Below are 15,758 nucleotides of genomic sequence, written 5' to 3' on the forward strand. Positions count from 1 at the left end.
AAACAGTGGAGGTGAAGGAGAAGTGGTTAATGCTGAACCTGTGGCTGAGCCAGACACGAGCTCCCAAGAGGACAATAGTCCTCCTGTCAGTCAAGTGGAGGAGGGAGGGGCTAAAGTAGCAGACATGGAGATGGGGGCTGAGGAGGAAGGGGTAAAGGTGGTGGGGCAGAAAAGAAAAGTCAATTCAGAAGATAGTACTTGTGGTTGGGTGAGCGATGATGAAAAATGTGGAAAAAAAAAGAAAAATGTTTATGGGGTGTCAGAAATGAAACATTTTTTGCTGAAAACAAAAAACATGAGACTGATCCGAGTTGAAAAGTACTTCCCAGATGTGAAGAGTTTTGTGATGGCTGCCAGGCAAAACATGAAGTTAACAAAAGGAGTATGCTTTGACAAGCAAGAGATTTTCAGAATGAGGAAATTGGTGCTGAGGGTTGATGCAGAATTGGAAATTGAAAAAGCCTTGAAAAGGATCGCGTGATGGTGGTGGTGCCGCTGGGTTCCTTTCTGTGCGCTGGGTCCTCTTTTGCACTTGGTTTTGTCTTTAATGGACATGAAGATTTACTGGACAATGATACAGCCGGCCACTTGTGAGCTTTGTTGGCTTTGGTTGACTGGACAATGGTGGAGCGGCTGGAGCCTGCTACGTGTAGGCTCTGATTCTCAGACGGGCCGCTGGTTGGAAGGGCCAGGATGGGCCTTCGTCACAGCCTGTGTGACAGTGGAACTGTTGGATATAGCTGGTCAAAGCTTGCTGGATGCAGGAGCAGTAGCTGATCTGCTGGGGCTGATATCATCTTGCCGTGTGGGTTGCTTCCCAGAACTGTGCAGCGGAAAACGGTCTATGAAGGACACTGAAAATGAAAATGACCTTGTACTGTACTGTTGTGGTGTGTTGTGCCCAGAGACGGGCTGGGTGTGGAGGAGGACTCGGTGCACAGGGGGGGTTCAGGGGGCAGCAGCACGTCACTGGATGAACCCTCTGCTTTAGTTTAGTGGCAAAAATGGTGTTGAATGAATAACGATGCTGTTCAGTTGATGTTATTTTATGTTTTTTGGTCAAATGCCCTTGGTCAACGACATGAATGTTTGATTGAAAACAAGCGATTGTTGCTTTTTTTAGTTTGTAAATAAAAGGTTTTATAAAAAGTCTAAAAAAAGTCTCTCTCCTCTCTCTCTCTCTCTCTCTCTCTCTCCGTACCATCCAGAGTTCATTTTGACAGCAATATTGTCTTTCATTTTCCGTCTTATCATTAGTTTCTGTTGTCGTATTTCAGTCATCTGAAAGGTTTTAGTCTAGTTTTAGTCGACTAAATGTTCCGACTAAATATACAGTTTATTTTTTTGTCGACGAAGATGTATTGTGGCTGAGTTCACCGATCTGTCGGCTCACGATGCTGCAACATGATCCGCTTACTTTCAGATCTGCTATTTTTAAGATGCTTTGTGGTGGGGTGCGTTGTGGGGCGGAGCCAAAGTTCCGGTTATAGTTTGGCTCCCATGAAAGTGTCATGGCGCAGCCCAGTCACGTGACCACTTCCCTTCCTTCTCGGAGCTTCCTTGCTCTGGAGGAGAGGGAAGTCTGGAGCTCTCTGGTGGAGCTGTTGCCCCCGGCGACCCGACTACGGATAAGCGGTTGAAGATGGACGCACGCACGCACAGCCCACCCTCATCCCTCGTTCTTCTCTCTCTCTCTCTCCCGCAGATCTCGGAGTGGGAGGAGCAACAGCTTGACGAGCAGGTCAACTTCAACAACTGCAAGATAGACCCCCGCCCCCTTCCAGCTGTGGAGCGCACCTCACTGCATAAGGTCTGTCTGTCTGTCTGTCTGTCTGTCTGTCTGTCTGTCTGTCTGTCTGTCTGTCTGTCTGTGCGTCTGTGCGTCTGTCTGTGCGTCTGTGCGTCTGTCTGTCTGTCTGTGCGTCTGTGCGTCTGTCTGTCTGTGCGTCTGTACCAATTGGATTGATGCAATTTGAACTCCATTATGGACTGGTGGAAACATTAGGCAATCACGCAGTCCTCACGTACACGCACACACACACACACACACACACACACACACACACACACACACACACACACACAGTGCGGGAGATGGAGTGAGTGCTGCATGAAGATGTAATGGGGAAGGAGCTTGTGTTCAATTTGTTTTGCTTACTGCAGCACAATCTCTCTCTCTCTCTCTCTCTGCGTCGCACACACACACACGGACGTACTTTCTACCGTGCACGCAGGCAGGCACTCATTACTGTTCAAATACACACTTTCTACCACATGCACATAAAGTACCGCCCACGCTTGTGCTGCCAGTTGCAGTGGCTAATGTCCTCCATTCATCCTCCCTCCATCCCTCCATCCCTCCATCCTCCCTCTCTCTCTCCCTCCATCCTCCCTCTCTCTCTCTCCCTCCATCCTCCCTCTCTCCATCCCTCCATCCTTCCATCCCTCCATCCCTCCATCCTCCATCTCTCTCTCTCTCTCCCTCCATCCTCCTCTCATCCATCCCTCCCTCCATCCCATCCCTCCATCCCTCCATCCTCCCTCTCTCTCTCTCTCTCTCCCTCCATCCTCCCTCTCTCCATTCATCCTCCCTCTCTCCCTCCATCCCTCCATCCTCCCTCTCTCTCTCTCCCTCCATCCTCCCTCTCTCTCTCTCTCCCTCCATCCTCCTCTCTCCATCATCCTCCCTCTCTCCCTCCATTCCTCCATCCCTCCATCCTCCTCTCTCTCTCTCTCCATCCCTCCATCCTCCCTCTCCATCCCTCCATCCTCCCTCTCTCCCTCCATCCTCCCTCTCTCTCTCTCTCCCTCCATCCTCCCTCTCTCCATTCATCCTCCCTCTCTCCCTCCATTCCTCCATCCCTCCATCCTCCCTCTCTCTCTCTCTCCATCCCTCCATCCTCCCTCTCCATCCCTCCATCCTCCCTCTCTCCCTCCATCCCTCCATCCTCCCTCTCTCCCTCCATCCCTCCATCCTCCCTCTCTCTCTCCATCCCTCCATCCTCCCTCTATCTCTCCATCCCTCCATCCTCCCTCTCTCTCTCTCTCCATCCCTCCATCCTCTCTCTTTCCCTCTCTCCCTCCATCCCTCCATCCTCCCTCTCTCTCTCTCTCCCCTCCATCCTCCCTCTCTCCATTCATCCTCCCTCTCTCCCTCATTCCTCCATCCCTCCATCCTCCCTCTCTCTCTCTCCATCCCTCCATCCTCTCTCTTTCCCTCTCTCCCTCCATCCCTCCATCCTCCCTCTCTCTCTCTATCCCTCCATCCCTCCATCCTCTCTCGCTGTTTAAACATTTAAGAGCATCAGATCCTGCACCAATCCATCTCACTCTCCCCTCACAGTGCACACAGTCCAGCCAATCGGGAGGCACACTATTTTCCGACAGCATTCTAGCCGACGGGGCAACGGTCCGCTCCGCAGCGGGGGGGACCGTCGCTGCGATGCGAAAAAGCGATGGTCCGACATGCGCTGCTCCCGTGCTCGCGGTTAGGGTTAGGTTAGGATTGAGGTTTCGGATCAATATGCTGTCGGAAAAAAGACCTGCACCCAGCCAATCACCGTGCTCCATCTCTGTCAGCCAATCACCGTGCTCCATCTCTGTCAGCCAATCACCGTGCTCCATCTCTGTCAGCCAATCACCGTGCTCCATCTCTGTCAGCCAATCACCGTGCTCCATCTCTGTCAGCCAATCACCGTGCTCCATCTCTGTCAGCCAATCACCGTGCTCCATCTCTGTCAGCCAATCACCGTGCTCCATCTCTGTCAGCCAATCACCGTGCTCCATCTCTGTCACACAGTCCAGCCAATCACCGTGCTCCATCTCTGTCAGCACATTGCAGACGGGAAGGGAACCCCTTCTGGTGTTCTGAGCACTATTATTACTTGCGCAAGCAGAGCGCGCAAGTAATCGTTTCGCTTGGTCTCTTCGAAGTGAAGCCAAGTTTTCTTCAACGGTAAATCTGTGCCTGGTTTGCTGGGACTAGTTACAATATTACGTCATCCTTGAGAGAGTACATGGTGTGTATATGACGTAATGTTACAAGTTACAAGTTACAAGTTACAAGTTACAACATTACGTCATATACACACCATGTACTCTCTCAAGGATGACGTAATGTTGTAACTAGTCCCAGCAAACCAGGCACAGATTTACCGTTGAAGAAAACTTGGCTTCACTTTTTGGAACCAAGTAACCACAGTATACTGCTAATCAAATTACAACGACATACTCTGTATGTAGTTGTAACTAGAACAACTACATACAGTCTGTGCCTGGTTTGCTGGGACTAGTTACAAGTTACAAGTTACAACATTACGTCATATACACACCATGTACTCTGGTCCCAGTTCACAACGATGACGTAATGTTGTAACTGGTCCCAGCAAACCAGGCACAAACCTACGGTTGAAAAAAACTTGGCTTCACTTTTTGGAACCAAGTAACCACAGTATACTGCTAATCAAATTACAACTACATACTCTGTATGTAGTTGTAATGTGATTTGTAATTTGTAAATCTGTGCCTGGTCTGCTGGGACCAGACTACACAGATGACCATATCTCTTACGTCATCACTGAGAGCTAGTCATACATATACACACCGTGTACTCTGGTCCCAGCTTTCAACGATGACGTAATGTGGTAACTGGTCCCAGCAAACCAGGCACAGACTTACCGTTGAAAGCCCACGGTATCTGGTGGGACCAGATTACACAGATGACCATTTCTGATGACGTAAGTCATACAACATTATGTTTCTGGATTGTATAAAATCACGCAAATGTCAAAATGTTAACCATTAAGCTTAAAGTCGTTGTAGTATATAACTAACTAACTAACAGAAATCCATTTCAGAGAAGATAATTTTTCTACAGAACTGAATACGCAAGTGACATTGCCAAGGACCTCACTGCCGACCTACCATAGTAACTGAATACGCAGGTCACATTGCCAAGGACCTCAGAGCCGACCTACCATCCTAACTGAATACGCAAGTGACATTGCCAAGGACCTCACAGCCGACCTACCATACTAACTGAATACGCAGGTCACATTGCCAAGGACCTCACAGCCGACCTACCATCCTAACTGAATACGCAAGTGACATTGCCAAGGACCTCACAGCCGACCTACCATACTAACTGAATACGCAGGTCACATTGCCAAGGACCTCACAGCCGACCTACCATCCTAACTGAATACGCAAGTGACATTGCCAAGGACCTCACAGCCGACCTACCATCCTAACTGAATACGCAGTTTACAGTTACAATCAAGAGAAATAAATCCTAATGATGATAAATACCCAGAAGATGCACTTCATGTCTTTGCAGAAAATGCATCTGTCGATGAACACAATAAGTACAAACTTGATAAACTAATTATTACTATTTGTCATATAAAGGCAGAAGATAGTAGAAAAGATAAAGACACACGGTTATTTGATCTGGATTGCACAAAAAGTAAACTATCACAAACAGGAGGTTTACCAACAACACTCAGTATAGCAATTGGTGCACAAGTGATGTTGACTACTAATGTAATGGTATCTGATGGATTAGTCAGTCAGTCCATTTCCATGGAGGCAGAAGAACAGGATCAACAAATAGGTTTCAATTCCCGTTGACATTAGCTTGGGGATTAACTATTCATAAGGTTCAAGGTTTAACTATACAAGAGATTGTCGTATCTATGAAGGGCTCACGTTTTAACCCGGGACAAGCCTATGTAGCATTCAGTCGAGTGAAAAGGATAAGAGATCTACTTGATTTTAGTCCTAAAAAGATCAAAGTAGATAAGAATGTAGAAAGAGAAATGATACGATTACGAGAATCACCTCTAGAAAATCCAAATATACGGAAGATAACTCAATTACCATTAACACATTCATTAAAAATTGGATTGTTGAACATCAGAGGTTATCTAACACATTTACAAGATATAAACTCAGATTCCCAACTCGAAATGTTGGATCTAATAGCTTTTACTGAAACACACTTAAATAAAAATAATAACATTACTTTTAAATTAAAAACAATGAACACCAATTACAAAACAATCAGGAATGACAGAGAATCTGATATAGGTGGGGGAGTTATGTTTGCTATAAAAGAAGATATTGCCATTGAAATAATTCAAAAAGAAATCGAGATATTAGAAAAAGTAGAACACGTATGTATACATGTAAAAAATAAAGATCTATATATCATTCTTATGTACAGATCACCTAAAACAAACCTTACGGAATTAAACACATTTCTCAAGAAAATGGTAAAGTATCTATCATCTCCGACTTCCACAATTATGATAATAGGAGATTTCAATGAAGACCATTATACTGAAAAAGATATAAATATAAAGACCTTCATGTCAAGATTAGGCTTTAAACAATTAAATACAAATCCAACTACAGATTTCGGAAGTATTTTAGATCATGTATATTTCAACAAATTTGAAAGTATTATTACAGAAATTGAAGTTAGAGACACATATTACTCTGATCATGATTTAGTATTAATATCACTATAGTACAAAAATAAATTACAAAAATGAAATACATTTAAAACAATTGACAATTTACAATAAGTATTAAAATAATTATACTGTATAATATATTTTAATTCAGTTTATATACCTTTTTTTTTCATCACATATCAATGATTCATTTTTCCGTAAAAAAGTAGTTAGGTAGCAAATAGTTACACGTAATGATTATACATTTCAAACGTTCCTTCACAGAGATACTGAGATGTGATACTTTCCAGCGGTCGAAAGTACCGCTTTCTACTACTAGTGTGCAACAAGCAAGTATGCACTCGGCAGAGTGCAGTTCTAGTTATTATTATATTTGTTATTATTATTATTATTATTATTAAGCACTATGTTATACTTTAGCTGTTGAAACGCCATTTCATTTCATAATCCTCAATGCATGCTTGTTTGGACGCCTGGAGGGAATTTCACCAAATGGTCCTTTTGACGCTAAAAGGCTTTGTGAGAGAGAGACTATACCCAAGACAGAGAGACAGAGAGAGAGAGAGAGAGAGAGAGAGAGTAGTTTTGTCTGGCCGTAAACAAGGAAGTGATGCACAAAACATGATGGCGGCGCGAGGTGTTGCCTATAAGCAGTCGTTACAAATCTACAACTTTGAGGTACTTTTACTTCACATTTCAAATGTCCAGTACTTTTACTTCTGCTCCACTGCATTTATTTGAAAACTCCTCTCCTCGTCTCCTCTCCTCACTCCTTTAGAGACACACACACACACACACACACACACACACACACACACACACACACACACACACACACCATCTAATGCCCTGTGTCTGATCATGTCTCCTCCCTGTGTCTCCTCTCTCCTTCAGACACACACCATCTAATGCCCTGTGTCTGATCATGTCTCCTCTCTCCTCCTCAGACACACACCATCTAATGCCCTGTGTCTGATCATGTCTCCTCCCTGTGTCTCCTCTCTCCTCCTCAGACACACACCATCTAACGCCCTGTGTCTGATCATGTCTCCTCTCTCCTTCAGAGACACACACCATCTAATGCCCTGTGTCTGATCATGTCTCCTCTCTCCTTCAGAGACACACACCATCTAATGCCCTGTGTCTGATCATGTCTCCTCCCTCTGTCTCCTCTCTCCTTCTCAGACACACACCATCTAATGCCCTGTGTCTGATCATGTCTCCTCCCTGTGTCTCCTCTCTCCTTCTCAGACACACACCATCTAATGCCCTGTGTCTGATCATGTCTCCTCCCTGTGTCTCCTCTCTCCTCCTCAGACACACACCATCTAACGCCCTGTGTCTGATCATGTCTCCTCTCTCCTTCTCAGACACACCATCTAATGCCCTGTGTCTGATCATGTCTCCTCCCTGTGTCTCCTCTCTCATCCTCAGACACACACCATCTTCTCCCTGCTGGGTTTGGACCACGCCTACGTCACTAGCATCGGCCGTCTCATCGGGGTGGTCTCCTTGAAAGAGGTAAGTCCCCGAAAAACACATGTCGTCACGTTTAACTCATCGGCCGCCTCAATAACAACCCAAAACATCAACTTCAACATCGACGTCAATAAAAAAAATAAAAAAAGGAAAACAAAGTTAGCCCTTCAAGCATGAAGTCTATAGAGAAGTGAACCATATATTTTTTATCCCACGATTTTGTAACCCATTTTTCACCCCTGTGTCAATCATCTACTGTGATCCTGGGCTCTACACACCCTACGCCAACCTGGGGAGAGCAACGGACTTAACTCATGCCTGAGTGTCCAAGTTGCTCCTTTACACCTGACAGGGGGGAGTTTCCCTGGTTTCGCGTGGAAGGAACACGTTATTCCAACCAGTTCCTTTCCCCTCCATCAGGCGCCCCGGCCGGCCAGGGGGAGGCAGTTTAGAGACCAGGATTACCCCTGTCTTTCTATACCGTATGTCAGTTGGTTCTCAAACTATTTCATGTCCAGGACCCCCAAAAATATCTGTATTTGGCCGCCGACACCCATCTGAAAATATGTTGTTCCCTGGGACCAGATTTGAGTTCAAAACGTAATCCTTAAAACACCAAAATAAAAGGGGTTCCCGTTCAGAATGGGTTACGGCAAAGATTAAGGCCAGGTTTCCGTTCCTAAAGGCCTTTTATTATGCTAGCTATAAACATCGCAGTTGTTGGACATTCACATGGCCTTCATCACCATCACCATCATCATCATCATCATCATCATTACTGTTATGTCCTTCGAGCCGTCATCAGTTACACAACTGACATTTGAATTGATTTCATACCCAGAACATCATCGTCTGTATCACGCACGCACGCACTTTCTATCACTGGCTGTCCCTCCATCTCCCTCTCTCTCTCTTCCTCTCTCTCTCCCTCTCTCCCTCTCTCTCTCTCTCTCTCCCTCTCTCTCTCTCTCTCTCTCTCTCTCTCTCTCTCTCTCTCTCTCTCTCTCTCTCTCTCTCTCTCTCTCTCTCTCTCTCCCTCTCCCTCCAGTATTAATGAGCTCTGCTGTCTGTGTCAGTCGTTTAGTGTGACAGACTCAGAGGCAATAAAGGACTGCTTAATGTTCCATTCTCGCTCGCTCTCTCTCTCTCTCTCTCTCTCTCTCTCTCTCTCTCTCTCTCTCTCTCTCTCTCTCTCTCTCTCTCTCCCTCCCTTCACCCGCCTCACAAATGAGGTAAAACCCACAGCGTTTTGTAAATAGCCCTTGAAGGAAGGAGAGGAAGGAAGGAGGGAAGGAAGGAAGGAAGGAGAGGACTGTTGCTAAGTGCAGTGCCGCGCCTGCCTGGCTGACATTTAGGCTTTCTCGTTCCACACAAACAACAAGCAGACAAACCTCTGCCGATAGACACCAAGACAAAGCATCTGTTCGTTTCTACATCTGTGTCTACATTCCAGTTTATGTTCACGTGTTTACGGGGTGACAGAAAGTACTTCATTAGAGCCCTTGGTGTGGTCGTTATGTCATGTGTTTATGGGGTGACAGAAAGTACTTCATTAGATCCCTTGGTGTGGTCGTTATGTCATGTGTTTATGGGGTGACAGAAAGTACTTCATTAGATCCCTTGGTGTGGTTGTTATGTCATGTGTTTATGAGGTGACAGTACTTCATTAGAGGCCTTGGTGTGGTTGTTATGTGTTTATGAGGTGACAGTACTTCATTAGAGCCCTTGGTGTGGTTGTTATGTGTTTATGAGGTGACAGTACTTCATTAGAGCCCTTGGTGTGGTTGTTATGTGTTTATGAGGTGACAGTACTTCATTAGAGCCCTTAGTGTGGTCCTTATGTCATGTGTTTATGAGGTGACAGTACTTCATTAGAGCCCTTGGTGTGGTTGTTATGTGTTTATGAGGTGACAGTACTTCATTAGAGCCCTTGGTGTGGTTGTCATGTGTTTATGAGGTGACAGTACTTCATTAGAGCCCTTGGTGTGGTTGTCATGTGTTTATGAGGTGACAGTACTTCATTAGAGCCCTTAGTGTGGTCCTTATGTCATGTGTTTATGAGGTGACAGTACTTCATTAGAGCCCTTAGTGTGGTCCTTATGTCATGTGTTTATGAGGTGACAGTACTTCATTAGAGCCCTTGGTGTGGTTGTTATGTGTTTATGAGGTGACAGTACTTCATTAGAGCCCTTGGTGTGGTTGTCATGTGTTTATGAGGTGACAGTACTTCATTAGAGCCCTTGGTGTGGTTGTCATGTGTTTATGAGGTGACAGTACTTCATTAGAGCCCTTAGTGTGGTCCTTATGTCATGTGTTTATGAGGTGACAGTACTTCATTAGAGCCCTTGGTGTGGTTGTTATGACATGTGTTTATGAGGTGACAGTACTTCATTAGAGCCCTTGGTGTGGTTGTCATGTGTTTATGAGGTGACAGAAAGTACTTCATTAGAGCCGTCGGTGTGGTTGTTATGTCATGTGTTTATGAGGTGACAGTACTTCATTAGAGCCCTTGGTGTGGTTGTTATGTCATGTGTTTATGAGGTGACAGTACTTCATTAGAGCCCTTGGTGTGGTTGTTATGTCATGTGTTTATGAGGTGACAGTACTTCATTAGAGCCCTTGGTGTGGTTGTTATGTCATGTGTTTATGAGGTGACAGTACTTCATTAGAGCCCTTGCTGTGGTTGTTATGTCATGTGTTTATGAGGTGACAGTACTTCATTAGAGCCCTTATTGGTGTGGTTGTTATGTCATGTGTTTATGAGGTGACAGTACTTCATTAGAGCCCTTGATGTGGTTGTTATGTCATGTGTTTATGAGGTGACAGAAAGTACTTAATTAGAGCCCTTGGTGTGGTCGTTATGTCATGTGTTTATGAGGTGACAGTACTTCATTAGAGCCCTTAGTGTGGTTGTCATGTCATGTGTTTATGAGGTGACAGTACTTCATTAAAGCCCTTGGTGTGGTTGTTATGTGTTTATGAGGTGACAGTACTTCATTAGAGCCCTTGGTGTGGTTGTCATGTGTTTATGAGGTGACAGTACTTCATTAGAGCCCTTGGTGTGGTTGTCATGTGTTTATGAGGTGACAGTACTTCATTAGAAGCCCTTGGTGTGGTTGTCATGTGTTTATGAGGTGACAGTACTTCATTAGAGCCCTTGGTGTGGTTGTTATGTCATGTGTTTATGAGGTGACAGTACTTCATTAGAGCGCTTGGTGTGGTTGTTATGTCATGTGTTTATGAGGTGACAGTACTTCATTAGAGCCCTTGGTGTGGTTGTCATGTGTTTATGAGGTGACAGAAAGTACTTCATTAGAGCCCTTGGTGTGGTTGTCATGTGTTTATGAGGTGACAGTACTTCATTAGAAGCCCTTGGTGTGGTTGTCATGTGTTTATGAGGTGACAGTACTTCATTAGAGCCCTTGGTGTGGTTGTTATGTCATGTGTTTATGAGGTGACAGTACTTCATTAGAGCGCTTGGTGTGGTTGTTATGTCATGTGTTTATGGGGTGACAGTACTTCATTAGAGCCCTTGGTGTGGTCGTTATTGTAGTATTTCGCAACCATACCCTAGGATGCGGCAAGGGCTAAACAGGACGTAATATTTCAAATATCCATATTCATAATTTATTAATTTTGGATTATTAAAATAGTACAAAATAATAATGATATTGCTCACGTCACTGTAATGTAACATGAGTTATTGGACAGACTTGCAATAAATATTCCAATACTGTATCGACCATAAACATAGGATACATAGGACACTGCCTCTCATTACAACCCTTGTGTCTCCTCTACCCCCTGCCCCCCTGCCCCCTTTACCCCCTGCCCCCTCTACCCCATGCCCCCTCTACCCCATGCCCCCTCTACCCCATGCCCCCTCTACCCCCTGCCCCCTTTACCCCATGCCCCCTCTACCCTCCTGCCCCCTCTACCCCATGCCCCCTCTACCCCCTGCCCCCTCTACCCTCCTGCCCCCTCTACCCTCCTGCCCCCTCTACCCTCCTGCCCCCCCCTCTGTGTCCAGCTGCGCAAGGCCATCGAGGGCTCCGTGACGGTGAAGGGCGTGAAGGTGCGCCCCCCGCTGGCCAGCTTCCGGGACAGCGGGACCAGCAGCAGCGAGAACGAGGCCACGGAGCTGCACAAGCTGTGGGACCGCCACAAGAGCATGTCCCTCCCCGGACACCAGGATCACATGTCCCTGCCCCGCCAACACCAGGAACACATGTCCCTGCCCCGCCAACACCAGCCCTCCGACTCCGAGGACAAGTCCCAGTGACCTGTCCCCCCGGACACCAGGAACACATGTCCCTGTCCCCCCGAACACCAGACCAGTCCCAGTGAGAGAGAGAGAGATTAGAGTATATATGAATAGAGACGACACCCGAGTTCTCCCCCCGTCCACTTTGCATTAAGTTGCTCAAAAGCGCATGAGGCGATTTCACTCGTCCTTCCGTGTATAGGAACAGAGTGCATTCTGGGATGGATTGGGCCACAAACACATGAACGCGCTGCCGTTGGCTATCGTTGCACGCGTTCTCCTCGTGCGTTCCTGGTGCGTTCACGTATGGAACGTTCATGTGTTTGGGGCCAACTGCAATACCTTCATTCGGCCACTATGTCCATTTCGCCTCAGGGTTTCCTCTGGGTGCCGTCTCATTCATATATACTCTAAGAGAGAGAGAGAGAGAGAGAACATGTCCCTGTCCCCCCGAACACCAGGAACACATGTCCCTGCCCCACCAACACCAGGAACATATGTCCCCACCATCCTCCTTTCCCTTCCTGACTCTGCAGTCTCTCTCTCTCTCTCTCTCTCTCTCTCTCTCTCTCTCTCTCTCTCTCTCTCTCTCTCTCTCTCACACAGACCGCCGTGCCCTGCTCTCCACTTCTCCACCTCCATGGGGACCATACACTACACGAAAGGAAGAACACAGTGCATCGTGGGTGTTGTAGTTTCACTGGGGGTCGAGTCAAACTGTAAAAAAGGAAGAACACAGTGCATCGTGGGTGTTGTAGTTTCACTGGGGGTCGAGTCAAACTGTAAAGAGGAAGAACACGGTGCATCGTGGGTGTTGTAGTTTCACTGGGGGGTCGAGTCAAACTGTAAAGAGGAAGAACACAGTGCATCGTGGGTGTTGTAGTTTCACTGGGGGGTCGAGTCAAACTGTAAAGAGGAAGAACACAGTGCATCGTGGGTGTTGTAGTTTCACTGGGGGTCGAGTCAAACTGTAAAAGGGATGTTCTTTTTGTTGTGATCATAATACTTTGGCCCATCTGTCTCCGCTTGCTGAGGTGTTGTGATCGAAACGATGCGTCTTTGGGACCTGCAAAAAGTTTATTTTATTTTATTTGTAATTTTTTTCTTTTTTTTAAAACAAGTCTTCAATTTGCGGAGAGACGTTCGACACGAGCCAAGAGTACCATAATTATGCATGTACTGTATACTAAGAGTGTGTGTGTATTGACAGAATGTAGGCTATACTCAGAGTGTGTGTATTGACAGAACGCATGGATGGATGAGGGAGGGTTGCGGGAAAACGGCCATTTTTTTTTGTACGATTTGCGTTGTTCGATTTGCCTGTTTGAACACATGCTTTATAGTCTTATAGCGTTTCAGCTTCCGTCCGTGGTCATTTTGGTCGCCTTTTTGGATCGGGTGCATCTGGCTGTAATGTGGCATTTGAAGCAGAGAGACGTTCGTACGCCAACGTCCGACCCGGCGTCCCTGTTATGTCATTATCGGTGAAAAAAATTATATGTATATAGATAGGGCTTACGTGTTTTAACCCATTTTGGGCGGGAACCCCTTTTGGCGTTAGCATTATGCTATGCTTTAGCTATTGAAAAATAGCAGATCTACAAGCTCATAGCTACGAGCTTGTAGGTCTGCTATTTTTCTTTTTAAATCGAAGAACGACTGACATATAGAAACATAGCTTTTTCAGAAAACTGTCAGGATGTAGAAGACATTTATAGAATCTGATCTCCGGTCAGAATGGGTTATTAAGGGACATTTCACTTATTTCATCATCTACTCAGGCTTATGTGAACACCCTTAATTCAATATTTAGATATTTGATATTCATTTTAGCTGCCCCGCCCCCCATCCTATAATATAAGCCCATTATAACTTAAAACTCCATTTTAACCGTGTTAAAATTATTCATCGAAAAAACATTCTGGTGACTGATATTGTTCTTCTAATAATACATATAGGGGCCGTGTTTTTAATTTACTGTCTCCTCTTCATTCTCCTGGAAGATCTTCTTTTCCGAGACAATTTTAAAAATACAAAAAATAAAAAGTAAATACCGACAAACAAAAAAACACGGCCGCCACAAGCATTGGTGTGTTCGATGAATCTAAACATGGTTAAAATGGAGTTTGAAGTTACAGAGTGGGTTTTGTATTGGAAGGGACGGCTAAAATGAATATTAAAATATCTAAATACTGAATCAAGCAACTTAAAAAAAAACTGTCTGTGGTCACATGAGCCCCCCCCCGAGCATAGACGATAAAATGACAGAAGACCTTTACGTTACATCGCAGCCTGAATGAATGAAGTGCCCTATTATGGTTGAGGTCAGGCTGCGTGGCTGCGTGGCTGCGTGGCTGCGTGGCTGTGTGGCTGCGTGGCTGCGTGGTAGTTAATGATATGGTTGAGGTCAGGCTGCGTGGCTGCGTGGCAGTTGATGATATGGTTGAGGTCAGGCTGCGTGGCTGCGTGGTAGTTAATGATATGGTTGAGGTCAGGCTGCGTGGCTGCGTGGTAGTTAATGATATGGTTGAGGTCAGGCTGCGTGGCTGCGTGGTAGTTAATGATATGGTTGAGGTCAGGCTGCGTGGCTGCGTGGCTGCGTGGTAGTTAATGATATGGTTGAGGTCAGGCTGCGTGGCTGCGTGGCTGCGTGGTAGTTGATGATATGGTTGAGGTCAGGCTGTGTGGCTGCGTGGTAGTTGATGATATGGTTGAGGTCAGGCTGTGTGGCTGCGTGGTAGTTGATGATATGGTTGAGGTCAGGCTGCGTGGCTGCGTGGCTGCGTGGCTGCGTGGTAGTTAATGATATGGTTGAGGTCAGGCTGCGTGGCTGCGTGGCTGCGTGGCTGCGTGGTAGTTGATGATATGGTTGAGGTCAGGCTGCGTGGCTGCGTGGCTGCGTGGCTGCGTGGTAGTTGATGATATGGTTGAGGTCAGGCTGCGTGGCTGCGTGGTAGTTGATGATATGGTTGAGGTCAGGCTGCGTGGCTGCGTGGCTGCGTGGTAGTTGATGATATGGTTGAGGTCAGGCTGCGTGGCTGCGTGGCTGCGTGGTAGTTGATGATATGGTTGAGGTCAGGCTGCGTGGCTGCGTGGCTGCGTGGTAGTTGATGATATGGTTGAGGTCAGGCTGCGTGGCTGCGTGGCTGTGTGGCTGCGTGGCTGCGTGGTAGTTGATGATATGGTTGAGGTCAGGCTGCGTGGCTGCGTGGCTGCGTGGTAGTTGATGATATGGTTGAGGTCAGGCTGCGTGGCTGCGTGGCTGTGTGGCTGCGTGGCTGCGTGGTAGTTGATGGTTGAGGTCAGGCTGCGTGGCTGTGTGGCTGCGTGGCTGCGTGGTAGTTCATGATATGGTTGAGGTCAGGCTGCGTGGCTGCGTGGCTGCGTGGCTGCGTGGTAGTTGATGGTTTGACGTCGGCGTGCGTTGCGTTGCCTACATGACTTGATAGATAAAGCAGAAGTATTGTTGTATTTACTACCAGATGGCGTGTTGACGTGTTAGCGTGTTGACGTGTTAGCGTGTTGACGTGTTAGCGTGT

At 46.4% G+C, this 15,758-nt stretch overlaps 1 protein-coding gene across 1 annotated transcript; it reads left to right on the forward strand.

Moving 5' to 3' along the window:
• Positions 1 to 1,705: 1,705 nt before the first annotated feature.
• Positions 1,706 to 12,237, forward strand: LOC308312045 (chloride channel protein 2-like; the record flags this gene model as incomplete). Its single annotated transcript, XM_080794451.1, has 3 exons — positions 1,706 to 1,810; positions 7,911 to 7,997; positions 11,986 to 12,237. Coding segments are annotated over 3 exons (444 nt in total), but the record flags the coding sequence as incomplete, so codon positions are not given.
• Positions 12,238 to 15,758: the final 3,521 nt, after the last annotated feature.

The sequence above is a fragment of the Protomyctophum bolini genome (assembly GCF_963924005.1).
Source record: "Protomyctophum bolini genome assembly, contig: SCAFFOLD_161, whole genome shotgun sequence".
Classification (NCBI taxonomy): domain Eukaryota; kingdom Metazoa; phylum Chordata; class Actinopteri; order Myctophiformes; family Myctophidae; genus Protomyctophum; species Protomyctophum bolini.